The 27370-nt window shown below is 33.3% G+C and overlaps 4 protein-coding genes across 6 annotated transcripts; all 4 read left to right on the forward strand.

Moving 5' to 3' along the window:
* Positions 1–504: 504 nt before the first annotated feature.
* On the forward strand, positions 505–3558 carry LOC112421318 (glucose-6-phosphate/phosphate translocator 2, chloroplastic). The gene is made up of 5 exons (XM_024782618.2): positions 505–1301; positions 1941–2166; positions 2301–2523; positions 2846–3059; positions 3236–3558. The coding sequence occupies exons 1-5, from the start codon at positions 798–800 to the stop codon at positions 3245–3247; spliced, it is 1179 nt and encodes a 392-aa protein (XP_024638386.1). The 5' UTR covers positions 505–797; the 3' UTR covers positions 3248–3558.
* A 150-nt stretch (positions 3559–3708) lies between these two features.
* Positions 3709–11158, forward strand: LOC11440095 (beta-glucosidase 46). Of its 3 annotated transcripts, none has more exons than XM_024782616.2 (13): positions 3709–3849; positions 3933–4294; positions 4373–4439; positions 4525–4583; positions 4873–4948; positions 5059–5133; positions 5224–5311; positions 5402–5654; positions 5842–5957; positions 6243–6498; positions 10047–10149; positions 10239–10347; positions 10725–11158. In XM_024782616.2, the coding sequence occupies exons 2-13, from the start codon at positions 4088–4090 to the stop codon at positions 11005–11007; spliced, it is 1692 nt and encodes a 563-aa protein (XP_024638384.1). In that variant the 5' UTR covers positions 3709–3849; positions 3933–4087; the 3' UTR covers positions 11008–11158. The 3 variants fall into 3 exon arrangements, with proteins under 3 accessions (XP_024638384.1, XP_039689094.1, XP_039689093.1); XM_039833160.1 differs by having other exon boundaries at positions 3735–3932; positions 4154–4294; XM_039833159.1 differs by having other exon boundaries at positions 3737–4294.
* A 3456-nt stretch (positions 11159–14614) lies between these two features.
* Positions 14615–20981, forward strand: LOC11439564 (beta-glucosidase 46). Its single transcript, XM_003610352.4, has 12 exons — positions 14615–14775; positions 14886–14949; positions 15089–15153; positions 18355–18430; positions 18539–18613; positions 18728–18815; positions 18922–19180; positions 19429–19544; positions 19650–19905; positions 20004–20106; positions 20375–20483; positions 20630–20981. Exons 1-12 carry the CDS (start codon positions 14635–14637, stop codon positions 20841–20843), a joined length of 1566 nt encoding a protein of 521 aa, XP_003610400.3. The 5' UTR covers positions 14615–14634; the 3' UTR covers positions 20844–20981.
* Positions 20982–21975: 994 nt separating this feature from the next.
* LOC11438631 (2Fe-2S ferredoxin) lies at positions 21976–26658 on the forward strand. Its single transcript, XM_003610353.4, has 8 exons — positions 21976–22134; positions 23723–23898; positions 23984–24060; positions 24527–24642; positions 25547–25653; positions 25912–25961; positions 26049–26131; positions 26228–26658. Exons 2-8 carry the CDS (start codon positions 23832–23834, stop codon positions 26340–26342), a joined length of 615 nt encoding a protein of 204 aa, XP_003610401.1. The 5' UTR covers positions 21976–22134; positions 23723–23831; the 3' UTR covers positions 26343–26658.
* The last annotated feature ends 712 nt before the right edge of the window (positions 26659–27370 follow it).

Raw genomic sequence — 27370 nt, forward strand, 5'->3', positions numbered from 1 at the left:
TTTAGGGGAGTATGTGTAACAAACATAAAACAAGATAAACAACTTATAGTCGTTTAATCAAAAAAGATAAACAACTTATTGTTTTTTTAAGAAGATAAACAACTTATTATCTCTTGCTTAATCCTCTTATCCAATAAATTTAAGCTTAATAGCAGTTTTCGTCCCCTAACTTTTACGAAGATGCGATTTGGCCCCCTAAAAAAAATTATAAAACGCCCCCTAAGTTTTGCAATTGTAGCAGTTTTAGCCCCCAAGGCAAAAAGAAAATAACATGGGGCACCTCACTTAGGGTGCCACGTCAGCGTAGACCAAGCCAAAATTGACATTGGGTGCCAAAACTGACACATGTGCAAAATTTAGGGGGCGATTTTGTAGTTTTTTTCTTAGGAGTTAAAACTGCTATTAAGCCATAAATTTATTTTTATCCTATCATCATATTTATCAAACCGCCACATCATTGTTTAGGGTTTACACCTGTATAAATATATAGAAGACTCCTCTACTTGTCACCACCTTTTCTAGGAAAAACCGTTGTCATTCTTGTTTTCGTTTTCTCTTTGGACTTTTCTCTTCCATATTCCTATCCTCACCAACTTCAAAGTTTACCAATCTCGCCGCCAATTCAACTTTGTTCGCATATTCCTTCCTCGCATTCATCGTTACATTACTCTTCCTTTCACATTCTATATTTCTATACTTAAAAGTTCAAACCATAAATAAATATCATCATAACACACACACACACACACACACCAAAAAACAACGTCTTCATTAACCAAGCACGTTTAATCATCATCATGATATCACAAGTCAAGTATACATCTTCATTACCCTTTACCAACTTTGGTTCATCAAACTTTATTCCAAGGCCTAAACTATGCACATTACCCATTGTTCAGCATGTTGGAAAGAACACAAATAACCTCTCTTTGTCTTCTCTAAAACCTCTTTACATATCATCCACTGAAAACTTCAGTTTCTCAACAACCAAACTCACAAGGAGGGAAACTGAGTGTCATGCCTATGAAGCAGATAGGTCACAGCCCTTGGAGATTAATATTGACATAGCAGGAGAACAAGCAGCTCAAAAACTCAAAATTGGTTTGTATTTTGCAACATGGTGGGCTTTGAATGTGGTTTTCAATATTTACAACAAGAAGGTTTTGAATGCTTTTCCTTATCCTTGGCTTACTTCCACTTTGTCCCTTGCTGCTGGTTCTCTCATCATGTTAATCTCATGGGCCACAAGGGTTGCTGAAGCCCCTAAAGTTAATTTGGAGTTTTGGAAGGCCTTGTTTCCTGTAAGCATGCAAACTCTTTTGGTTTCTTTTTTCTTAATTTTATTGCTTTTCACATCATATGATAAAATTGATTTTATAAGCTTCAAATTGATTCTTATTTATATGTATGAATGTTTCTGAGTACAGTTAATTTTCACTTTAGAATTAAGTGTGTTTCTGCCGTGATAAAATTGATTTTGAGTGAATTGGTTATGTAAGTTTGATTCTTGCTAAAAGTAGGCTGAAAAATAAATGAGGTAAAAAACTTGGAGTTCTAATTAATTTGAGAGGCATAATCAATTCTATTAGACAATATCTAGATATATAAAAATCAATCATATAATTCTAGAATCAATTTTTATTGGTTGGCCAAAGTATCCCAAGTAGAAAGTAAGAGACTAATCCTTCAAGATACGGAGATCTACGGGAGCTTACCTCTTTTAAAAAGTGCTCTACCATGACCACATGCTTAAGGGACACATTTATCTTCTAAATGTGCCACACTATGTTAGTTCTAGAATTAATTTTTTCCTCTCCGAAATTGTAGCCAAACATAGACTATATTAAAGCTAGAATATGAGACTTTTGCATCAAGTAAGATTCTTGCTTTTGAAATACGGAAATATTGATTTAGTACTGAATGGAGAATTTAAACTGCAGGTTGCTGTGGCACATACAATTGGGCATGTTGCGGCTACTGTGAGTATGTCCAAAGTTGCAGTTTCATTTACACACATAATCAAAAGTGGAGAACCTGCTTTCAGTGTTCTTGTATCAAAATTCTTGCTTGGTGAAGCGTTCCCTTTACAAGTTTACCTTTCACTACTACCAATTATTGGAGGTTGTGCACTTGCTGCTGTCACAGAACTTAATTTCAATATGATTGGTAAGACTACATTCACTTATTTAATTTACATGGTTGATTTTCAGATGCTGATTGTGTTCTTCTATCATAGTAGATTGAGTTGATATAGGATGCTGAATCTGTATTTTGTTTGACTGATCTTATCTATGTTTCAGGGTTTATGGGGGCTATGATATCCAATGTGGCCTTTGTGTTTAGGAATATATTCTCAAAGAAGGGAATGAAAGGAATGTCTGTTAGTGGAATGAACTACTATGCTTGTCTCTCCATATTATCTCTATTGCTTCTCACCCCTTTTGCTATTGCTGTCGAAGGCCCAACGATGTGGGCTGCTGGCTGGCAAACAGCAGTGTCCCAGATTGGTCCCAATTTTGTCTGGTAAGCATAACAATCTACAAATCTCAACCCATTGCTGTGTGCTATTTCATATCCATTATATCTTTAAGGTCTTTTTGTGGATAAACAACTTAAATAAAAGTTTATAGCATAAACGCCAATCATATAAGTTTTTATGTATAAGCTATTTCTATAACAAAAATAAGATAAAGTCAAATTGCTTTCATAAGTTGTTTTTTCCAAACAGACACTTGACCATGAATATTGATAATGCTTCTTCAAAAGGGTCTATGGAGGAGCTACAAGAATTATTCTATAGTGTTTGTCATTGGACTAATGAACTTATGGGTTGTAATTTTTTCAGGTGGGTAGCCGCACAGAGTGTGTTCTATCACTTGTACAATCAAGTCTCTTATATGTCTCTGGATCAGATTTCTCCATTAACATTTAGCATAGGGAACACGATGAAGAGAATCTCGGTTATTGTCTCTTCGATCATTATCTTCCACACACCAATTCAGCCAAACAATGCCCTTGGTGCTGCAATTGCAATCCTCGGCACCTTCCTCTATTCACAGGTGCATTCCTTTTCCTTCTATTTTTGTTTTCTTATTAAGTATAACCATTCACTATTTTTTATGCTCGTTCATTTTATATATACATGTGCACGCGCACGTGTGTCAACAATAAAACTATATTTCTCAATACTTGTGACGAAACTAATCTGTTTGTTACTTTTTAATTATTTCTACAGGCCAAACAGTAATGACTAGTTTAGAAGCTGCTATATCTATATGCAAGACACAATTGATGTTGCTGAGAAAATTATACATTTAATTCATTAACGAGTCAGTAGAAATTCAAGCTGCTTAATTTGAGGCGATAGAGTTATTTCAATTTGAACTTTTTTTTTTTCCTTTTCATTTTTAATGTCTAGATGAGATTTTGTTTCTTCCCTGTAATCGGAAGTTTAAAACGATGTACTGCAGTAAATAAGAATAATGGTTCAGAAATGTTGTAAGTTGAGGCTGAATATTTCTTTTGACAATATTTCATTGAGGTTGTTCGTTACCAATATAATATTGATGTATATCCAACAGAAATAGGATAAGAGTGTTTATATGGCCCTACCATTTTATAAGCTGCATAACATCAATATATATATATTGTTATTATAATGTAAAATCAATGATTGATTTAAGTTGATACGTATGGAATAGCTAAACAGATTAACTAAAAACAAAATATTGATTCTTATACATTAATTGATTATGATTGAAAAGAATGTTTTTAGCTATGAGTTTCTTAACTACTCTCCGAAAAAGTTTGATGAATGAACAGCAAGTATAATTAGTGGAAAAGGATAAAGTAAGAGAAAGCTAAAATGAACAAAATAAAATATAACTTTGTTTGACACGTTATCCACTAACATTAGTAGTGAATTTGCGTAGGTGAGCAGTTTTTTGAAATTTCGGTGCAATCATACATTTCCTTTGGGTGAAATAAATTTTGGTGAAATATTAGTACTGGAATTGGCTTTTGGGTCCCGGTGGTTGGTGCAGAGTTGGTCTTCAATCATTTAAACAGTATCTATGGTGTTAAGAATATGAAATTTTCTTTGACATTAATTGAGTTGAGAGCATCAATTAGTTTGAAGTTATCTACTTTTCAGAAAGCAGTATCTATGGAGATACTGCTACTCTTTTTCTTAATCACTACCTATGCTCTTGGAGCATTCTCATTCTCAGAGGAGTTTGATCATTATCCTTTTCCATCCAACTTTCTCTTTGGCACTGCTTCTTCTTCCTACCAGGTTTCTTTACCTTCTTCTTCTCCTAAAATCTTCATTATTTTAATTAATCATGGCTGATTATTAAACTTAATATTATAGTATGAAGGTGCTTACTTGAGTGATGGCAAAGGTTTGAGCAACTGGGATGTCTTCACTCATAAACCAGGTCATGATAACAACATTTCCGTGTCTTCTAGATATCAATTTTTCATACTTGAATACTTTAATTCAATACCATATATATTTTGCAGGTAGTACTCATGATGGAAGTAACGGTGATGTTACTGTTGATCAATATCATCGGTATCTGGTACACATCATAATATCTAATTGTCTGCACATCCTATTTATTTCCAAGTGTTTATGTATAGTATAGTTTCGGACATTATATTGTTCAACTAATGTTACTTTATTATCATTATCATCACAATACTTTTAAGTTCCTCATAATCAAAATCCAATTTAGTTTAAGAAGTTACAACCTTAATAAGTGCTGTGTCAATACTAGAATTTTGGACTTGTTGAGAAAGTATGTGTGCCTTATCTACTTTAACTAATTGTACCCATTATATATGTTCTAAATGTTGTATAAAAAAAAGGAGGATGTTGATTTAATGGAAGCTATCAAAGTCAACAGCTACCGGTTTTCAATTTCATGGGCACGAATTCTACCAAGTACGCATCTTGATTTTACATAATCTCAGTGATTTCAACTAATTAGCAGATATTAAGTACCTGCGTGTTCTAGTCAATTCACAAGCAGAATTTGCAATGACTGTGAGCAGAAGGTAGATTTGGAGAAGTCAACTTGGCTGGTATTGACTACTATAATAGGCTTATTCACGCTTTGCTACTCAGAGGTTTGGTTTCAATCTTCCATCTATGGCATGTGAGACGAACAAGAGGTGTAACCGTTGAATTAGCTTAACCTGTAATTATACAATTCGCAGGGATCCAACCGTTTGTTACATTATTTCACTTGGATTTCCCTCAAGAACTTGAGGACAGATATGGAGGTTGGCTAAGTCCCCAATCACAGTAAGCAACTTGTTCTATAATTCAAGTTGCTCATACTTCAACTCCTTTGCCATACTTTACCAGCATTATAATGTATTTTGACATGTGCAGGGAAGATTTTGTATTATTCGCAGACATATGTTTTAAATCCTTTGGTGACAGAGTTAAGTACTGGACCACATTCAATGAACCAAATCTCCAAGTTTCACTAGGTTACCGAAAAGGCAAACACCCGCCATGCCGCTGCTCCGGCAAATTTGGAAATTGTAGCGAGGGCGATTCCGAGAAGGATCCCTTTGTAGCAGCCCATAATATTATCCTATCGCATGCAGCTGCAGTTGATATTTATAGAAACAGATACCAGGTAATTTAGTAAAAAGACGTCACAACTTTGTAGCAGCACGTTAGGGACTCAAATTTATTGTATTTCTATTTAAGCTAATCAAAAAATAATTATGCTTCTAGTTTTACAAATCAAAGTGGAAAGTATGTATGACTGAATTCTCATTCAAAACATTGTAAACTTGATTTACTTTTAACGCCGCATCCAGGCCGAGCAAGGAGGACAAATTGGCATTGTCGTACACGTTGACTGGTTTGAACCATATAGCAATTCGGTAGCAGATAAACTAGCTGCTGAAAGAGCTCAATCATTCAGCATGAACTGGTAGGATTTCCTCATTGTTCAATGTCCATGGCTCATTCGACTTCTACAATGCAAAAGTTGCATTTGGATTTGTTCTACTCACATAGTCACATTCACCAATTTTAACTGCCAGATCAAGATTGAGCAGCTCACTTTGACTTTATATTGTGGCCTGATTTACCAAAGTCAGAGTGTGAGACTGAAATCTTGATCAAATGGTACAAATCATGTGATTGCATTCAATGCATGATTCTCTAACCGTAGACAGTCCACCAGATCATGAATTTCAACTCTATAAAAATGCAGGATCTTGGATCCAATCTTCTTCGGCAAGTACCCAAAAGAGATGGAGGTGATTTTAGGAAGCACGTTACCCAAATTTTCCAGTAATGACAAAGCAAAACTGAATCGAGGACTCGATTTCATTGGCATCAATCATTATGCAGGTTACTATGTTAAAGACTGCATATCATCAGTGTGTGAGTCTGGGCCAGGAACCTCCGCAACAGAGGGTTTATACCAACAAACTGCACAAAAAGATGGTGTCCCAATTGGAGAGCTTGTAAGTACTTCATCCTTTTGATGATCCCATTCCTCGCATTTTAACTTACAATTGTGTTATTTGAAGAACTAAAATTTGACAATTTTTGTGACAACAATCTAAGTAGCTAATTACGTTGATTAGATGGTTAATGGACATACTCAGTTGTCTAAATTTAGCCACATAATTTGGTTGTACGAATATGTTGGAACACTAATGTATAATGAAAAAAACTTGGAGTATACTAGTGAGTTTGTGGAGCCTTTGGAATGTTAACACAAGGATGGAGAAACTAGTGTAAAGTGTGAATTGAAAATTTTATGTCCCACATCGGATAGATCACACACTCTAGTAGAAATTCTCCTTATAAATTGAGAGCTCGGGTATAGTATTCTTCACTCCAAAACTGAGAATCAAATACTCTTCTCTTGTTTTCTCTCCTCTCTACTCCCTCCCGCGGTTTGTGTTGACGAACCGTTCTTTCTTTCCTCCTTCTTTGGTTAGGTGTTATTCTCGAGCAATTTCTGGTAGTGCAGCCTTTAATCGTATAGGAATAAGACTGGGAGCAATTTCTGGTTAGGTGTTGGAATTCTTATTCATAGGGCGGTTCTGATTCTTAAATGGTTTGCCAGCAGGCTTCAGAATAGCACCTACAAATTTCTTTTTAGTGTTGTTGTTAGAAACAGCAAACACCTCTTCATTTTGGTCCTGCTTTCTCGCTTCTTCTTCAATACGAAGAGAAGTCCTTCCAGGCAGGAGGCAGCTTATCAATAATCACAGCTATTTGGAACTGTTCGGGAAGTGTCATCCCTTCAGCTATGATCTCGTGAGCAATTTGTTGCAGCTCATGTGATTGTGCTTCCCATAATTGTTTAGCAGTATCATAGAGTCTATAATAATCATACAGAGGGTATGTGGGTCTATTGAGAATATAATTCTTACAGAGGTAGTCATTTTCCTTCCATAGAGCAATATCTATGGCTAGCTGTTTATCTGGGTCAGCTTTCTCAGCAGCAGTAGGGTCTGCTGCCTTACCGTTATCATTCGCTCCAGCAGGAGTCGAACTCGTAGGTGCTACATGCATAGCTTCCTTCAAAACATAGGCAACCTTTTTAGTGGTCAAGAAGAACAGCATCTTTTGCTGCCAACGTTTGAAGTGGCAAACAGAAACGGTTTGTTAAAGTCATTAGTTGAAACCGCGGTAATTTTTTCAGAACTCATCGTATCGTATTCGAAACGTCTTAAAAATGTTGTTTTTGTAATTTGAAAATTACGACAAAGCTTTGAAACTATTACCGGGGTGAGTCACGACCAGGTCGCTTTCTTTAAGACGTTTCGCGGCACTACCTAAGTTGTGCAAGGTAGACTAGCAACCGCGCCGTCTCCAGGATAAAACAGCCCAGATTCTAACTGTACGATTAAAGGCTGCACTGCCAGAAATCGCTCGAGAATAACACCTCAATATGGTTTTCGAAAAACCACTCTAATATGGTACGTAAACCACTCGATAAACCAAAGAAGGAGAAAAGAAAGAACGGTTCGTCAACACAAACCGCGGGAGGGAGAAGAGAGGAGAGAAAACCAGAGAAGAGTATTCGATTCTCAGTTTTGAAGTGAAGAATACTATTCCCGAGCTTTCAATTTATAAGGAGGATTTCTACTAGAGTGTGTGATCTATCCGATGTGGGACATAAAATTTTCAATTCACACTTTACACTAGTTTCTCCATCCTTGTGTTTACATTCCAAAGGCTCCACAAACTCACTAGTATACTCCAAGTTTTTTTCATTATACACTAGTGTTCCAACAATCCCCCACTTGAATTCAAAATTGGTTTCGAAAGTTACGTTTTAAACGTTTCTTAAAGATTGCTAGTAAACAAAGGTTTCGCCAACAACTTGAACCTTTGCATAGTGAGTAGTATTCCGATTAACAAGAGTTGCTTACAGCATTGAACTCAATCTTAGACATAGGACCCACACAACCTTTTCTTAGGTGTTTTCTAAAAAGCCCGTGCGTTAATGGTCTTGCACGTCTATCCCAGTTTTAACGAATGCTCTAGGAATTCTGCCTCAGAATTCCATAAGAACCGACCTCAGTTCTACATGCGTATAGGTGAGTCTATCAGAAGTACTCCTGTAGCTATGTACTTCACTCCATAAGGAGTATAGATCTCATTAAGAGTTTCTATTATCTCAACTTTCGGTCACTGCAGGATCATGCGTTCTCATAGCATGTTTTATCACTTGTGATTTGTTATTACCCATTGAACCTAGTTTTTGGGATCTCCAGTCATATAGGTCGGGTTTCCATCACTTATGATCAATAGGCATTAGTCCCATCCTAATGGATGTATTTGCGACTTTCTCTCTGTTTAGTCCTTTCGTCAAAGGATCGGCTAAGTTTTCATTTGTTCGTACGAAATCTACTCTTACCGTTCCGTTCGAAAGATATTCTCTTATCGTGCTGTGTTTTCGTCTTATCTGTCGTCTCTTACCATTGTAATAACGATTCTCAATCTTTGTGATAGCCGCGGTACTATCACAATGAATTAACACAGCTGGTAACGGTCTCTCCCATAAAGGGATTTCAGATAGCAAGCATCTTAGCCAACTTGCTTCTTCACTAGCAGCAGCTAGTACTATCATCTCAGATTCCATTGTGGACTGAGCCAGAATGGTCTGTTTCTTGGATTTCTAGGAAACAGCTCCTCCAGCAATGCTAAATATATAGCCACTGGTCGCTTTGGAATCATCTGATAAGGTGTTCCAATCTGCGTCATTGTATCCTTCAAGCACTGCAGGATATCTCTGATAATGCAGTCCTATAGTCATGGTCTTCTTCAAATATCTCATGACTCTTTCAATAGCTTGTCAATGCTCCATGCTTGGCCTGCTCGTAAACTTGCATAGTAGTCCCACGGCGTAGCCGATGTCGGGTTTAGTACAATCAGTGGCATATCTGAGACTGTCAATGATGCTCGCATATTCAGTTTGTCTAACACTATCTCCAGTGTTCTTAAATAGCTTCACACTTGGGTCACAAGGTGTGCTCGCAGGTTTACAATCGAAGTAATTATATTTCCTTAAGATCTTCTCAACATAGTGAGATTGATTCAAGGAAATTCCATTATCAGTTCTAGTAATCTTGATTCCAAGAATTACATCTGCCTCTCCTAGGTCTTTCATATCAAAGTTGTGGCACAACAATGATTTCACATCTGTAATGGCATTGAGGTTTGAACCAAATATGAGTAAGTCGTCTACGTATAGACATATGATCGTGCAAGTGTTATTTTCGTACTTGGAATAAATACACTTGTCGCTTTCAATCATAAGATTGTCAAATTTCTCATGCCATTGTTTCGGTGCTTGTTTTAGACCATACAAATATTTGTCTAACTTACAAACTTTGTTCTCTTGTCCATGGATTACGAAACCTTCAGGTTGGTCCATGTAGATTTCTTCTTCTAATTCACCGTTTAAAAAAGCAGTTTTTACTTCCATTAGGGTACTATCATTTATGTTTACTTTGTATGACCAACCCAATCCTAAAACTTGTATGTGCAGACTCCGTTTGATTTTCTCAATGTTTACCCACAAGGCATGAAGAAAACTCTTACCTATGTGAAGGACAGGTACAATAACACTCCAATGTTCATTACTGAGAATGGTAAGCGAAGAAACACTGAAGTTGAACCATTTTCATTGAATTTCAACCATTTTTAATCTTTGACGGACTCTATTCGAATGTTTTTGTAGGATATGGCAATTTTTATGATCCAAATAACACAAAGGAAGAATATCTTAATGATATTAAAAGAATAAACTACATGTCTGGTCACTTAAATAATCTGGGGGAATCAATAAGGTAAGAGTCCACAAAAACCGAGTAAACATCCAGTTTTGTTCCAGAAATTGTAAGCATGTATCAACTTAGTCTTCAACGTTATCGATATTTCAAAATGATCATTGAAATTGCAAAAATATTATCCATCTGTCCAAGTTGCACTTAATATTACTATAGTCCCGTAAATAGCAATGGAGGGATGCATTTGATTAACATTTTGTAATTTGAGGGATAATTTTGAAATATTGATAATGTATGAGACTAGTTCAATAGTGTTTGAAAGTTGAAAGACCCTCAATTCTTCTTGCTTATACATACATACATACATACATACATACATACATATTCTTAGACACGAGTAAAATAGCTGAGTATTTGTGTTGGTTATGTGGCTATAGGGAAGGAGCAGATGTTAGAGGATACTTTGCCTGGTCCTTGCTTGACAACTTTGAGTGGCTATATGGTTTTACAGTGAGATTTGGACTTTACCATGTTGATTTTGCTACACAGAAGAGAACTCCAAAATTGTCAGCTAGTTGGTACAAACATTTCATTGAAAAGCATAAAACTGAGAGCATTATTCCTGAACATGACATGGATACGAGAAACTGGAACAAACAATTCAAGGCAAATATGCTTAGAACCGTAGGCTCAGAGGGTAGAATGAAAAACTTGGATTAACTTGTGTCATTGTCCCTTGACACCAACGTTTCATTCACAACAACCTTAATTTATTCTCTCTTCATTTCTTTTTCTTGTTGACAACAAGAGTGTGACTTCCGTCCCAAAAATATTAAACCTTCCATCTTTAATTATAAGCATCTTTGAAGAATTTGTGTGCGCTAATTAAAATATAAGTCATATGCAATTTTCTGAGTGTATTCATTACTTTTTCTTTTCAAACATACCCCTTATTAACAGGGTTTCTACGGTGCGGTCAGAAAACTAACTGACTTTTTTGGTAAAATTATTTTGTTGGTCGACCACTCTAAAACTAACTTTTACTTTATTACAAATCAGTCCTCATACAAAATAGGTTTAATTACACTTTTGGTCCTCGTGTATTGGCCTACTCACGAAACTAGTCCTACCCTTTTAAAACAGAACAAAACGGTCCTTCAATTATCATTTTTGTTGCATTTTTCGTCCTACCTCCTATTTTCAAACTCCAGAAATGTAGAGAAATGACAGTTTTAGGCGGTTTTAGACCTACCCTTATGCTCAACCATGAAATCAACAAGGAATAAAACATGTGGGCACAAGGAATCTATTTTATTCAGCACACTAACCAAAAAAACCTAATTTGAAACATATCTTAGAAATTAGGGTTTTTTTGGTTAGTGTATTAAATAAAGTGGATTCTTTGTACCCACATGCTTTATTCCTTGTTTATTTCATAGTTGAGCATAGGTGGTAGGTCTAAAACTATCATTTCTTTGCGTTTTTAGAGAATAAAATGGGGGTTAGGACGAAAAATGCAACAAAATGATACTTGAAGGACCGTTTTGTTCTATTTTAAAAGGGCATGATCAGTTTCGTGAGTAGGCCAAAACACGAGGACCAAAAGTGTAATTAAACCTACAAAATATTAGGGGGAATTTCAATCTTAGTACACAAATAAGAATCTATATTTAATTTTGATTTAATCAGGGACACAATTGCAATAAGTAAAGATATAAAGACACACATTATGGACAAATGTGCAATACATCATATAACCTGACATGACATGGATTAAATACGCAAATGTACAATGATTGGCCATTTAACTTCACCAAAAAAGTCATTATCATGACTTCATCGTAGAATTTTCCTTATTAATATTATTAATTTATTTTAAAATTAAAAAAATTAAAGTTTCACATTGATATAGAAATGATATTTTTGAAAAATCAACATATAAAATAGATACGTTAAATTCACTAACCACTTTAATAGACGTGGAAAAATTAAAATGAGTTTATAATAAATGAGCGAGTATAAACTTTTGAGATTAGTACCTATAGATATTTTCAAAAGCTTCCCTCTATAAATCTTTAAGACTCTTATTTGATAAAATATATGGTAAATTCTATGGTACACCTAATATATTTGAGTGTACTGGTATATTCACTCTTTAAATTAATAATTAAATGAGTTGTTTTTTGAAGAAAAATATTATTTTTTATCATTTATAATTATAATACCTAAATCTTATTCATAAAAAATGTCAACAAAATAAAATTATTATTTTTTGAATTTTTATTGCTCATAATTGAGAACATTCATTATTTTTTACGATAATATGTAAAAAAAAAATTACTATGATTGTTATAAACAATGAAATGATGATTTTTTTTTTTATGAAATGATGTTCTATAAAATATAACTATTGACAAAGAGCTATTTATTACATAAAAAATGATCGTTAATTTATAAAATTATGAAACAGGAGTACCGTTACACCTCACTTTATGAATGTACTATAGAAGTTCCTAAAATATATATAGATTTAGCCGCTTTATGTTGGATCTATTCCAAAAATAGGTGTGACCCAAATATATTTTATCTAATAAAAGATATAATATTAAAAATAATGTGTTAAAATGAATGATGTTACATTACTTTAAAACTCTTTACTTTTGTTGAAAAAACCATTACTTCAAAACTGTAATTTATACAAAAAAAAAATGTTTAAAATACTCACGTTTTCTATAAAAAAAAAAAATAAAAAAAAAAAAACTATGAGTTCAAATATTGAACGAAATTCATTGGTTATTCCATCTAAAACATAAGTCAAAAAATTTGAAAAAAATAAAAGAATTAAGTCAAAAAATCGTCAAAATAAAAAAGACAAAATTGAACTTTTAGTCCTTTAATTTAATTTCATGTAATAGTTTGGTCTTTTTTTATTTTTATTTTGTCCTTTTGATCCATGTTCATATGGATTTTCAAGTTTCAAATATAATATTCTTATTCAAACATAGATGGAGACCATAAATTAAAAAATTGAAATATTATAAGAAAATAAAACCATAAATTTGAAGCTTGAAAATTCATATGTAAATGGACCAAAAGGACAAAATTGAAATGAAAAAAGTAAAGGGTCAAATTGTTACTTAAAATTAAGTTAAGTGACTAAAATTGTAATTTTGCCAATAAAAAATTACATTATTTTCTTTACAAAAATTACCCTTTTGATTCATTAAACAATGCATAAAGTTAGAGGTGTTCAAAATCGAATCAATCTAATAGAAAAACCACAAATCGAACCAATTCAAACTAAAACTGCAAAAACCACATTTGGTTATGATGTATTCGGATCATTTTTTTTTATTCAACCATATGGTTTGATTAAGTTTGCAATTTTTATTTTACCAATCGAACCAACCCGTAGCATAAGAGAAACATTAATTAAACTTATGTCGCCTTGCTCAATCTTCATAGAAACTCAATGAGAACGTTTATACATAAGACATTCATTAACAATTTCATTTACTTTTTTCTTTCTATAAAGTTTAGTTGAGTTAAGTTTCGTAAACTTTTCAAGATGGGTAAAGATCCTCTCCATTTATAAAAATAAATGGAAGTTGCAATTTGGAAAGAGATAGACATAAAAAAATAATAATAATAAGTAGTGGGTTTTATCTTTTAAGTGCGTCCTACCATCATTAATTATTGAGTCATGTTAACTTGTGTCATTAGGGCACATGTTAAGCAACCTAAAAAGAGCAATTTTGCATTGGAAAAACGCAATATTACAACTTTTAAGAAGTTGAATGCACGCATTTTGATATGTTTATTTCTATAATGAGTATCTTAACATGTGCCATTGATGGCACAAGTTAACATTTGTCTTAATTATTTTTTACTTTTTATGTGTCTTTATCTCTTTAAACAAAACAAATTGAAAAAATTGTAAGCGGATGGCATCTTAACCCCATCAAGATCAGCGTACCTCAAGACTCTCAACGAATACTTAGCATCCACATTTGTAGGATCTTTACCATTTAAGATCCGGTACCTAATAGGTACTCCAATTGTGGGGAAAATAATGAGGGTCTCTTAAGACCCGGGGTCTCACTTAAGACCTTAATCTTAAGTGGAACCCACACCAATTTTCAATAAAATAATCATTATTTGAGTTGTTTTTGTTATGGATGAGACCCTTTTAGATCGTATAAGACCTCAAATGTGAGAGTCTCCATAGCACATTAATTTGGTCAATGAGTAAATAATATAAAAAAATTAAGCGTGGTCCACGTGACAAATTAATTAATAGCAGTGTATATATATATATATTGCTGCATGACTGAGGCCAAACAGGAAATGGGGGTTTCCACGTTGTTGTCAATGACAACTCTGTTTCTGGAGATATTGCTGCTTCTTCCTCTGCTCTCAAATGCAGTGGATCTCTCTCCTCCATTTCCCACTAACTTTCTCTTTGGGACTGCTTCTTCTTCTTACCAGGTATATACATATCTTCAAAGCATATACAGTACTACAATTCATTCATATGTTAAAAAAAAATATTGTTTGTTAATTACTATATCCTATTTAATTTAATCTTAATTTGACAGTATGAAGGTGCTTATAACAGTGATGGCAAGGGACAAAGTAATTGGGATAACTTCACTCACGGAGGTAACAAATAACTTAATCTGCAAATGTTATTAACATACGTTATGTTAGTGTGAAAGTTTGAATTCATGAATTTTTTTCTCTCGAACTCTTTGAAGTGTCTTAGCTCAACCACTTAAGTTTCATTAATGTCTCCTTGCAGGTAGAGGCATAATAGTCGATGGAAGTAACGGGGATATCGCTGTTGACCATTATCATCGATACCAGGTTACTTTATTTTATTTTATTTTACAAAGGAGCAAGCTATTATTTATTAATAAGAGAGAGACATCATATCTTTTTGGATATGGGCAAAAATGGGTGGGACAACATAATAATAATACGGTGGTCCTTTCAAAAAAAATAATAATAATGCGGTGGTCCTTTCAAAAAATAATGATAATGAAAGTACACCTACCTACAATCAAGGTAACTTAATTTTTTTAATATCTTTTTAAGTTAGTTTAATCTCTTAATTTTTTTAAAAATTTTGCAGATAAATCCTTTTATCTTGTTTTTTTAAGCGAAATATAAGATACAAAGGGGTCTCCTGTCGGCTGTCGCAATACCCTAAACATATATTAAACGAAAGGGAAAAGTGCAAAAAAGAGGAAGACAAAACCAAAACCCTCTGGTTTTAATAACTTTCGGTATACATGTATTAAACGAAAGGAAAAAGTACAAAAAAGAGGGAGACAAAACCAAAATCCTCCGATTTTAATAACTTTGGGTATACTGGCCCTGTTTGGTAAAAATAAGCTATAAGCTAGCTGATGACTGATAGCTGATATCTTATAGCTGAAAAACTTGCTTATTAAAAATAATGTGTTTGGTAAAATTAGTTGTTGAAGTGGCTGATAAGTATAAAATATATATATAGACAAACATTTTTTTGTAATGTATTTATTTTTTAATATTTTTAATTATAGTTAAATATGTTTTTGGACCCCATAAATATTCAAACTTTTGGGTTTAGTCTCCATAAAAAAATTCTTCGACCTTTAATCCTAAAAAAATATTCACCGACAATTTTGATCTCTGCTTTATGAATCCCAAAAATAAGAGAAAGGTGGAAACAAAATGTGAGTTAGAATATATAAAATTTTACAACTTACACTAGACTAGTTATTTTTTCCTTTAAAAAAAATAGATTAGTTATTTTTTGTGTGGTGTCCGGCATGTTAGTTATAGCAAATGAGAGCACCCTTTAAAATGAGAGATGAGAGGGTTAGATCCTGACCCTTGGATGAATATTAATGGTTCAGATTAATTATTGTTAAAATACTCTCTTTCTTCTAGTTATGTGCACTATTCTTCTTCTTCTTCCCTGTTTTCATTCTAGATCTCCACTCCAGAATTATACCCAATTATTAGTTTTCCGTCGTTTTTAAACTAATTTTCTTTCCAAAATCTTTATGAATCGATCCCTTTTGTGCGACAGCAGTTTCGTTTTTCGGTGGACAATTGAAAGAATGTTGAATTTCATAGATTTCTTACAATGAATTTCTTATTGAAAATATGAACAGTATAAGAAAAAGAAAGTAATTGTGAGAGAGAAGAATTTTGAATAGCCGATGCATCCAAAGTTATTTTCCAGTAGAGGATTCAAAGAGGGTTGAATTTCCTAGTTTGTTTAACAATGAATTAATTGTTAAAAGATGAGAGGTGTAAAAGAACGATTATCCCCAATTTGATTTCATAGCTAGATTCAAAGTCATATGGGCAAACAAACTTCAAAAGTAAATTTCTTTTAACAAAATATGTAGCTGAGAAATCAATCCACAAGCAGGAAGTGGAGAAGTCAATTTTAAAACAAATAAAATAGAATTGTATTGAGAGAGAAGACACAGATATGGGTTCACGAAAAGTTTTGTCAAGAATTAGAAAAGCCAATGAAGAAGAAAGGAAAAGATGAAGAAGGAAATGAGGTTGAGTATCATGCGGTTGTTAAAATGAAATAACACAATAAAGATTAGTTCAAGGGTCAGGATCTAACCCTCTCATCTCTCATTTTAAAAGGTCCTTTCACTTGATATGCCCTATATATATATAGAGATAGGATCCATTGACACCAGATGTCAACGGATTCGTTGACACCAAATCTTAAACGTTCATTTCTTTTAATCTAAAGGTCAATAATTATTGATCAAAATCTTAATGTGAGCACTTAGTATTTCATATCTCCTTTCCTAAAAATCATCTTGTTTCCTAAACTATACCTATCTTCTTCTCAATGATATATCATGTACCAACACCATGTTATCTTTCAAAAGAATTGGTTCGTGGTGGTTAAATTGTTTTATGTAATTTTTTTTGACATAAACCCTTTTTTATTCCTTCACAAGAATATGAGTTTGGGATCATCCCTTCCAAATCATATTTCACCGTATATTTCCAATTCAAACCGTAACAAAAATATGAGATTAAGCACCTGAATTAAATTCTTGAAATTGGAATAAAAAAGTATGTGAGTTAATCGAACTGCATCATTGTTGTGAAATTAAATTCATGAATTATCACAACAATAATTGATCCAATTTTGCCATGACATCTCTAAAGAATTAGATATAGACGGCAACATTATTAGAAAAAAATGAAGCACAAATCGAAATTAATCACAAGATGTGAGAGGGCAAAAGATCAAGAAGATTCATGAATATCATATTCACTTTGCAAACAAGAGAATAAGCAGGATCATGATTGGGGTTTTTAATCATTGAATACAATAATAGTGTGTGATTGAAAAAGAGGATACACAATAAATACAATTTGGAAAGTTATCATCCATTCTTTAAATAAAATAAACGGTTAAGATTTAGTGTCAACGAATCCGTTGACACCTGGTGTCAACGGATCTGACTCATATATATATATATATATATATATATATATATATATATATATATATAAAGTGCTCTTTAAAAAAAACAACGTGACATTTTTTTAAGGGACAAAATGGGGCGGTTATAAAGATGAAAATGAGTAGTTGTTTAATTAAAAAATAATTAATTTAAATTAATAGGGTTAAAGTTGAAAGAAAATATAAAAAGCTATCAGCTATAAGTTAAAAAGCTATTTGAAATAGCTTTTCAAAAAACGCTATAAGCTCATGAAAAAAGCCTGTTACCAAACACACCACGTTTTCATCTAACGAGCTTATAAGCTAATCCAACAAGCTATAAGCTAGTTTTTTTGTGTTACCAAACACAGCCCATACTTGGAGGTTCATTTTTTTTCACAATAATTAAGAATTAAATCAATTATTAAATTGTTTAACACCGTCTTTCACTAACTAAAACAACACATTCCGTTTCAAATCTAATTTATTAAATTTTAACAAGGACACAATTTTGGTCTTGTGCATTTGAATTTGGTGTACAAGACAAAATCAAATAGAGTTTTCATAATTTCAATGTGGATCAAACCCAGGAGGATATAAATCTATTGGAAGATTTGGAAGTAAATAGCCACCGGCTCTCCATATCATGGGCAAGAATTCTACCAAGTACGCTTCAAGCTTGCATTATCAAAATCTTTGTGAAATTAATAATAATATTTCAAGAAATGTTATTAGTTGTAATAATATGGATTTTTTGTATATGATTGTGAACAGAGGGTAGATTTGGAGAGGTCAATTGGGCTGGTATAGACTTCTATAACAAACTACTTGATGCCTTGATGCTCAAAGGTAACCACCTACCTAGATTTCTATAACATAGCGAACCCAAGTTCTAAATCTTTGTTGTTGGGAGAGGTGTCCAATTCACACGTGTTCAACATTGGTTTTCTTTTTCTTGATCAGGTATCCAACCCTTTGTTACTCTAAGTCACTATGACATCCCACAAGAACTAGAAGACAGATATGGGGGGTTGCTAAGTCCCCAATCACAGTAAGCTACCAGTTTTTCAAATTTACCTGAAGAGTCTTCAATCACAAATTAACCATACAAACTCATAATTAAAGATCATGTTTTTTCTTTTATGTTCGACGAGCAGGGATGATTTTGCATTTTATGCGGACCTATGTTTTAAAACATTTGGTGATAGAGTAAAGTTCTGGATCACATTCAACGAACCAAATTACCTAGCATCACTCGGATACCGTTCCGGTCTGTTTCCTCCACGTCGTTGCTCTGGTTCATTGGCAATTGTAACCTGCAACGAAGGAGATTCTGAAAAGGAGCCCTTTGTAGCAGCCCATAATATTATCCTGTCACATGCAGCTGCAGTTGATATCTATAGAACCAAATACCAGGTAATATTTCTTGTTTTTGGTTTTCATATATGTACGACATTGACACTTTAGATTGAATGTGTATCGGGTGCCTAACACGATGCCAATGCATGTGGTACATCCAATCATTTCTATTTTATCAAATTATTACCAATGTCAACTTGTATTTTCTTGCTGATCGACTTGATAGATTTCTCAAATCATACGAATTATAGTTATTTGATTGATTTGATTGTAAAACATCGTATTTTAAAAGTGAAACATATCAGGCTGAGCAGAAAGGAAGAATTGGAATAGTGATTTCACATGAATGGTATGAACCAATGAGCAACTCTAATGCTGACAAATTGGCTGCTGAAAGAGCAAGATCATTCACCTTCAATTGGTATAATTCTCCTTTAAATACTAATATAGTAGCTTTTTCTATTGATTCACTCAAAGTATAAAGATGAGAGCCTCATAGTGTAAATATACTCAAATAAAAATACAGGATTTTGGACCCAATCATATTTGGTAAATACCCTAAAGAGATGGAGAACGTTCTTGGAAGCCTCTTACCTAAATTTTCTTCCAATGAAAAAAAGAAACTCATGAAAGGATTGGATTTTATTGGCATCAATTACTACACATCTTTCTATGTCCAAGATTGCATATACACCAAGTGTGATTCTAGATCTGGGACTTCAAGAACAGAAGGTTCATACATGACAAGTGGATACAGAAATGGTGTCTCCATAGGAGAAGCTGTAAGAATCCTTCAAACTTATTATAGTGTGCTCCATTATCACCTTTTTCCTCAAGAGTCGCCAATAATTTTTCTGAAGCTTTTTATGTCATGTTACAGACTCCATTTACCTGGTTTAACATTTATCCACAAGGCATGGAGAAAACTGTTACATATGTGAAAGATAGGTACAACAATACTCCAATGTTCATAACTGAAAATGGTAAGCAAGCAAGGCCTATTGATGTTTTGATTAGCGCCACCAACATTCATTATAACACTCTTTTTATACACTCCTATTTCATCGAGTGAAATTCGTGTATGTCTCTAAAATTTGGAAAATGTATTTGACATAAAGTGACGAGAACTCTACCAATTAAAAGATGAAGTGTTTGAAAAAGAATGTTAGAGTGATTGTATTTACATTTTTCTAATACTTTATTAGTCACAATAATTTATATACATTTGTTATGAATCTAAATATTTTATAGGGTATGGCCAACAAGATGATCAAAATCTCACTTTGGAAGATCAACTTAATGATTTTAAGAGAATAAAGTACATGAAAAGTCACATAGAGGCCTTGTCAACAGCAATAAGGTAATTGTTATCAATTTTGTTACTCTGGCATCTTATTATAATTTTATCTAATCAAATTTTGGAACACCTTTGTAATTGTTTGTTTTGACATTAATCAAACATTATGAGAATGAAATAAATTTGTCCAACCGTCTCTGTTGTTTTAGGAAAGGAGCAGATGTGAGGGGATACTTTGCATGGTCCTTGCTTGATAACTTTGAGTGGATATATGGATACACAGTAAGATATGGATTCCACCATGTGGATTATGCTACACTGAAGAGAACTCCAAGGTTATCAGCAAGCTGGTACAAGCAATTCATTGTGAATTATAAACAAACTGAATTCACTGGGGTACAAAAACTGGTGCAAAGTACATGAGACAAATTCAATGCAAAGCCTTCTCAGCTATATATGTAAAAGTTTTGTTATTTCTCTTTGATAAAATTGACAGGATCTCATCTATATAATCTTATGATCTCTTGAAAAATATCAATAAAGGTGTTAGTTGATCATATATGGCTGGAACTGTTAAATAAAGGTGTTATTGGTTTCATGAATATTTGGAACCAAATCAAATCAACAAAATTCTGACACAACAAGGCAATTAACCAACAAAATAATGGCAATAAAGAATGGAAAAAGAATAAGCCAACACAAAATTTACATGGTTTTCAGTCAAGAGACCTACTCATTGGGGGATTTGGATTCTCACCATTCAGATTTCTCTCAAGTGAAATGTTGTATTTTAATGATAGAGGTTGAAAATGGAGAAACACTACAAGAATTTCTTTAATTAGTGACAAATTCAAAATTGTATTACGGACGGATTTAGATCCTCAATAATTCAGAAAAAACTCTCAATAATATTAATGACGGAATAAATCCTCAATAATTCAGAAAATTACACACAAAATAATAATAATAATAATAATTGTATTAGTATTAATATTACTAGCAAAAAAATCCACGAGTATCGTTAATGACCAACCTGCCTTGAATTATTGGCGGATTTGTTTTGCCAATAATGATAACATAGATAATATTAGATTACTTGCGGATTTTTTTTTGTTGAAGGATTGAAAAAAATAATATTTCATTGAGTAAAAAATATCACTTATCTTTTTTTTTTTTGCTTTTGCATTGGTTTCCGACCCATCAATTGGGCGACTAATCCGACTTGTGCGTAGAGGCATGCGCAATGGTCAAGCGTTGTTTCCCCTGCGAATCGAATTCGGTATTTCCCAGATACGTCTTTGGAAGGAGCTCATTGCCACCAGAGCCCAAATAATATTGTTCAAAAATATCACCTATCTACATGTAATAGAGTATGGATTAAAGTCTATAATCTTTCATTGAGATTGATTGAACATTCATAATTCATAATTGTTTGTGGGTAAAAGAGGATGAAAGTTTTAAGAAAATTTATATGAGAGTAATTTTAGTATTATTATAAAAAAAAATTGTGAAAAAAAAATTATTATAAAATTTTAAGTACTTGGGTGTAAGAGAAAATACTTAGAAAAATATTCATTTTCTTCTCTCCTCTTCTCACGTGAATAAACCGCACGCTTCTTCTCAAAACAAATTGGACGCCTCTTCTTCTTCTCACTAGTCGAGTCGTCACTCTCTCTCAGAAATGCCGTTGAGCTCTCACTCACTCTAAGCCAAGGTAAGCCAATTCATTTTCTAATTTCTCCTTCCATCTCCAATTTCTTGTTTTAGGGTTTTAGGATTGGGAATTGTTTTAGGGTTTCAGAATTTTGGAATTGGGAATTGGGAATTGGACTTGTACCATTGTGGATTATGGTGCAATGTTTTATTTTTACTTTTAACCTGTTGGACAGACACGATACGATGTTCTTCTTGTCTATACTTTTTAGCAAACAGTACATGTCACATATTGGAATTGATTGTGAACACTATAGAACCAACAACATATTGGAATTGTTTATGATAATTGCTTATTGTTCAGAATTTGCTTATTGTGTACAAAATTGCTTATTGTTCAGAACAAGAACAAGTCACTGTGACTATCGATTAATATTACTTTAGTTAATGTGTAATTTTAGCAGCTTAATCTCAAATGAATGTCCAAAATTGGTTACAGCATATAACTACGTTGTAGTATTTGTATTATTACCACTACAAAGAATCCATATTCAAACATGCTTGTGTATCTTGAGAGTCGTGGCGATAGCTCAAAAATAAACAAATTCACGATTAGGCGACTTCTAATATAAATTCATTGAACTTATGATTCTCAATAAACCATAAAACATATTTTTTGTGGAAGTAAGTATCCTAAAGAACAAAATCTAAACTAATATTTGCCAGCCATATAATCAGCTAGAATCATAATAATATTAGGAACATCTTCCAATACCCCTGGTGGTGATTTATAAAATTGAATTTCCCAATAGTTTTAGTTTGAATTAAAAGTTTTTTCTCACATATAAACTCTTCTCTTATACTAATATATTTAAAACACAATTTTTTGCATTATTTTTTGGTAGATAACTTTCTTTCTGTACTTTATTGGAAGAGATAAAATAACCGTAATTTTTTATGAAATGCTTTTACAATTTCTTAAGATGGTCTAATAGGTATACATTTAATTTTGTATAAAAATTTATACAAAACATACACAAAAGTGAAAGTGGTATGTACAAAAGAAACTATAACTTTTTAGTGAAGGACAAAATCAATCACTTGAAGTCAATTTTAGTGTACTGCCCAATATTCACATTCATCGTCTATAAAAATTGACCTCCAGCGTCCATAAATGTCAAAATTGATGGGCGAACGATGTGATCAGAGTTTCAACTTTAACTCATCCACTTATATACTTGAGTTTTCAATGAATGTTGTCATTTCATCTATCAACAGAAAATATTGACTTCTAGTGACAGATTTTATTTGTCAAATTTATTTTTGCCATATTTTTTCGAAAACAAAACTTCTTGTATGAATATTCATAACATATCTTATATTTTTGGAAAGATCTGGTAATTTGAAAAGACAAAAAATCCGAATATTTGGTCTTTATGAGGGAATAAATGGTATTTTAGGTAATTTCATGTTTTGGGAGTATCAAATTATCTTTTCTTTTGTATTTCTAAGTTTTGCTGGACCAGTCTGTTTGGGCCCATGAAATTATATGGCTTTGTCATTTCATTACAATTTACAATGCAATCTTGAAAGAAAAGAAAGAAGAAGAAAAAATCAGCAGTGTTATTTGTTCCTCTTCGCCGTTACAGGAAGGAAGCAAATAACAAATAGCAGCTTTTTTGTTCCGAAGAGAAGATATTTCCTTTCATAGCAATCAAAATTAGGCTTTTGTGAAGCGCACATCTAAACCCAGCCACTATGCTAAACCTCAATTCACGACGACTAGCTAGAGCAGCAATTTCCATCGCTAAACACTTCTCTACAAGTAATAATTACTTCTACTATTTCATTTTGTTAATTAGTTAATGACCTTAATTCATTTTTCATCTTTCTTTCTTTCTTTTTCACAGGGAATTATTATACATCCATGTGTAGAGCTGGATATTCTCGAACCACCCCTAATCATTATGATTGCCTTCAACCTTCGGTTAGTATCCTGCAATTGTAGTTTAACTATTCCAAATATTGTTGCCAAATAGTGGCTATTGTGAAGCTATAGCTTAGTGGAATTTTAACAAACCACTATTTTCCGCAATCCTCTCTTGTTTCTTTCCAGTCCGGTAATATTAAGAAAGATTTAGAGATTAATGAGTTGGACCGAAATATGGTTTATGATAGATCATTATGACGTAATTTGATCCATGTAGCCGACCCCACTTAGTGGGATAAGGCTTGGTTGTTGTTGTTGTTGTTTATAGACATTTTAATAATGACAATTTGGTTGGAAAATGTTTGGTATGCTTAAATTTTAGAAAATGTAGATAGATATGCATGATTGCGTATGCTTTGGATTACTAGAAAATAGATCTAATAAACCTTTACTTTCTTATGATATTCATTCATGCTTAATCCTGTTTCACTCGTGTAATATTTTGTGTATTATGTTTTTACAGTTTCAGCAGAGTTCATTGTTTAATTTATACAAAGGAGCCATGTTTAAAAAGCATAATTTCCTATCTACAACGACTTCTAACAACACTGCTGAGGATGGGAGCGAAGAAATTGAAACGTAAGTTTTCTTTTTGGTTGAGATGACAGATTCTGTGGGAGTATATTATACTTCTGCAAATATGTCAGCATTCAAAAACACAATTACGGTTGTGTGCATATTTTACAACTTACAGTTTTGGATGCGGAAGCAATGTTGATAATCTAGATCAGTAATTTGTCCATTGAATTTTTTGAGGTTACCGGCACAGTAACACTTAACAAAAGCCATTGCAAAGATTTACAGCATGGTAAATTTATTTTTGACACACCAAAGATGAGTTCATCATAAAGCATATTCAATACCAAGTCTCAACAAACATGAAAGACTTGATAACAGCGTTATGAACTATGAAGTTGTTCGATAACTGTAAATGCTAGGAATGTTTTGTCACACAAGTATTGGGGTCTGACACTCTGGTTTACCATTACATGCATGTTAGCATCTCAATTTTCTAGATTCCGCCCTCTCAGCCATAGGGTTATGATATCTGGGAAGGAGTTGGGTTGATTCTAGAATCCAACACTTAAAACAAAAATGGAAACAATATCAATATTTGAACATAAGTTGTTGCTGGCTTGCTGCTTTCTCTTATGTCTGAAATGATTTCCATTCCGTGTCTCACGTCCAATGTTGAGAATCCTCGTAAGTATCAAATGCCCAACTGGCTTTTCACTGATTGTGACCTGTGAACGTTAACCTTGCTCAGGATAGATTATGCAATTATTGTTGTACCTTGCTCGTATATTCTATTTGATGTCAGTTGTGCATCATGTGAGTGTAACTGATCAAATTACTAGTTAAATATAGATTGGAGTAGTAGCATTTTTGGTTAAGTACATCAGGGCACCATATCTTCATTTTAGAAAACATTACTTGTCATTTTTCTGATATGCTCCTTACTCTTCAAGACAACATTATGCAGGATATCTGTCACTTTTGTTGATAAGGATGGTGAGGAAAAGCTTATAAAAGTCCCTATTGGAATGTCTATGCTAGAAGCTGCTCATGAAAATGACATTGAACTTGAAGGTATGAACTTTTGTTATTACCATTTTTACTCTTTTGTCTCTAAATTGATGGTCTTGTTCTTGTGGATACGTCTCTGGTTTTTGTGGACACATATTATTTCATCAATGTAACTACAGTGGTATCGTCAATGTAAAATCTTTCATTCTTACTACATACATATTGTGTTGCCTTCTTAACGATAGAGACATCAGTTCATGTCAATTTGCATCTCCAATTTTCTCCTATCAACATTTAATTTCTTACTTAATGTTATTGCAGGAGCATGTGAGGGCTCACTTGCGTGTTCAACTTGCCATGTTATAGTTATGGTACAACATGGGTGATATATGGAGTAAATTGCCGTTTGAGATTAATTTTATTATTTTCCTGAAGTGTTGTTTTCAACTTACTTGCAGGATGTAGAATATTACAATAAATTAGAAGATCCTACTGACGAGGAAAATGACATGTTGGATCTTGCTTTTGGGCTTTGTGAAACGTGAGTTTTCTTATGCATGGAACTTGGAGTTTAATTTTCATGTTCTATTTATGTTCCTCCCAGATTCTTCGTTGACTAATTTGGAGAGTTATGCAGATCACGTCTCGGTTGCCAAGTAATTGCTACACGCGAACTTGATGGAGTTCGTTTAGCTCTTCCTGCTGCCACTCGCAATTTTGCTGTTGATGGTTACGTGCCGAAACCACACTAGTTTTTCCTGGAAGTTTTTTGTGTGTAATGCAAAGAATGCGGCTATCTCAGTTTTGTAGCTTCACGCCGAGTTAGATAAATGAGCTTTTATTGATCTTAGGCATTTTTTGGTACTGAGTAATCATGGTGGAATTTCGACGATACAATTGCTTACCAATAAACTACTTGTACTGTATTATTTTGTTATTGTACCAGTGGGTGAAACACTTTCTGACTCTAAATAAATGAAAGATGAAAAGAAAGCAGGCTAGAGTATTTGGACGTTCTTGTATTCAAGAATATTGATTCAAAACAACCGATAGTTTTAATTTATTATACTTGTTATGTTTCCACATGGTTTGGAGTTGAATTTGTCTAAGAAAGTAAGTTTCAGGAAAGCCACTATAAGTGACCACTCTTTGGAGAACTCTCAACCACGTGGGGATATTATATTACGCATGAAGTATCTTGGATTGTCATTCCTCGTGATTTTTGCCAATGTGTTGGAAACAAAGACAACAAACAGGTATTTGAGTTGCCTGATGTTGTTGGAAAAGGTTTCATGAGGTCCATTTTCCACCAAGCAAAGGGTCATGAGAGTATGAATGCTGACTTAATGAAGGGATAACAGATGAGCGTTACTAATTGAGGGGGAAAAGGAAGAGTAAGTGGTGGTCAGTAAGCATAAGTTTTAATAATTTGATCAAATGATACGTATCAAAGTTATGAGAATGACAACTAAATTGAATTATTATGTTAACACAATTGTAGCTTCTTAAGAAAAAAATCTTCAGGTTATATACAATTGTCACAGGTGTGTGTTCACATGGGAAGGTTGATTCCTTTCCCACCATGGGAAATTTTTTTTAAACCACTAGATTGAAAGGGAACATTAATCTTACTATAAACTATCCACACTATATCTTTCTTTTTATTGTCTTCTCATGAACCACCAATAGACCCACCACCGATTCCAAGAGTCAACCCTAAACCATTGATTTCAGCCTAAATCTTTTCTGCTCATCATCTTCATCCTCTTCCCAATCCCCC

The sequence above is a fragment of the Medicago truncatula genome, chromosome 4 (genome assembly GCF_003473485.1).
Source record: "Medicago truncatula cultivar Jemalong A17 chromosome 4, MtrunA17r5.0-ANR, whole genome shotgun sequence".
NCBI lineage: Eukaryota > Viridiplantae > Streptophyta > Magnoliopsida > Fabales > Fabaceae > Medicago > Medicago truncatula.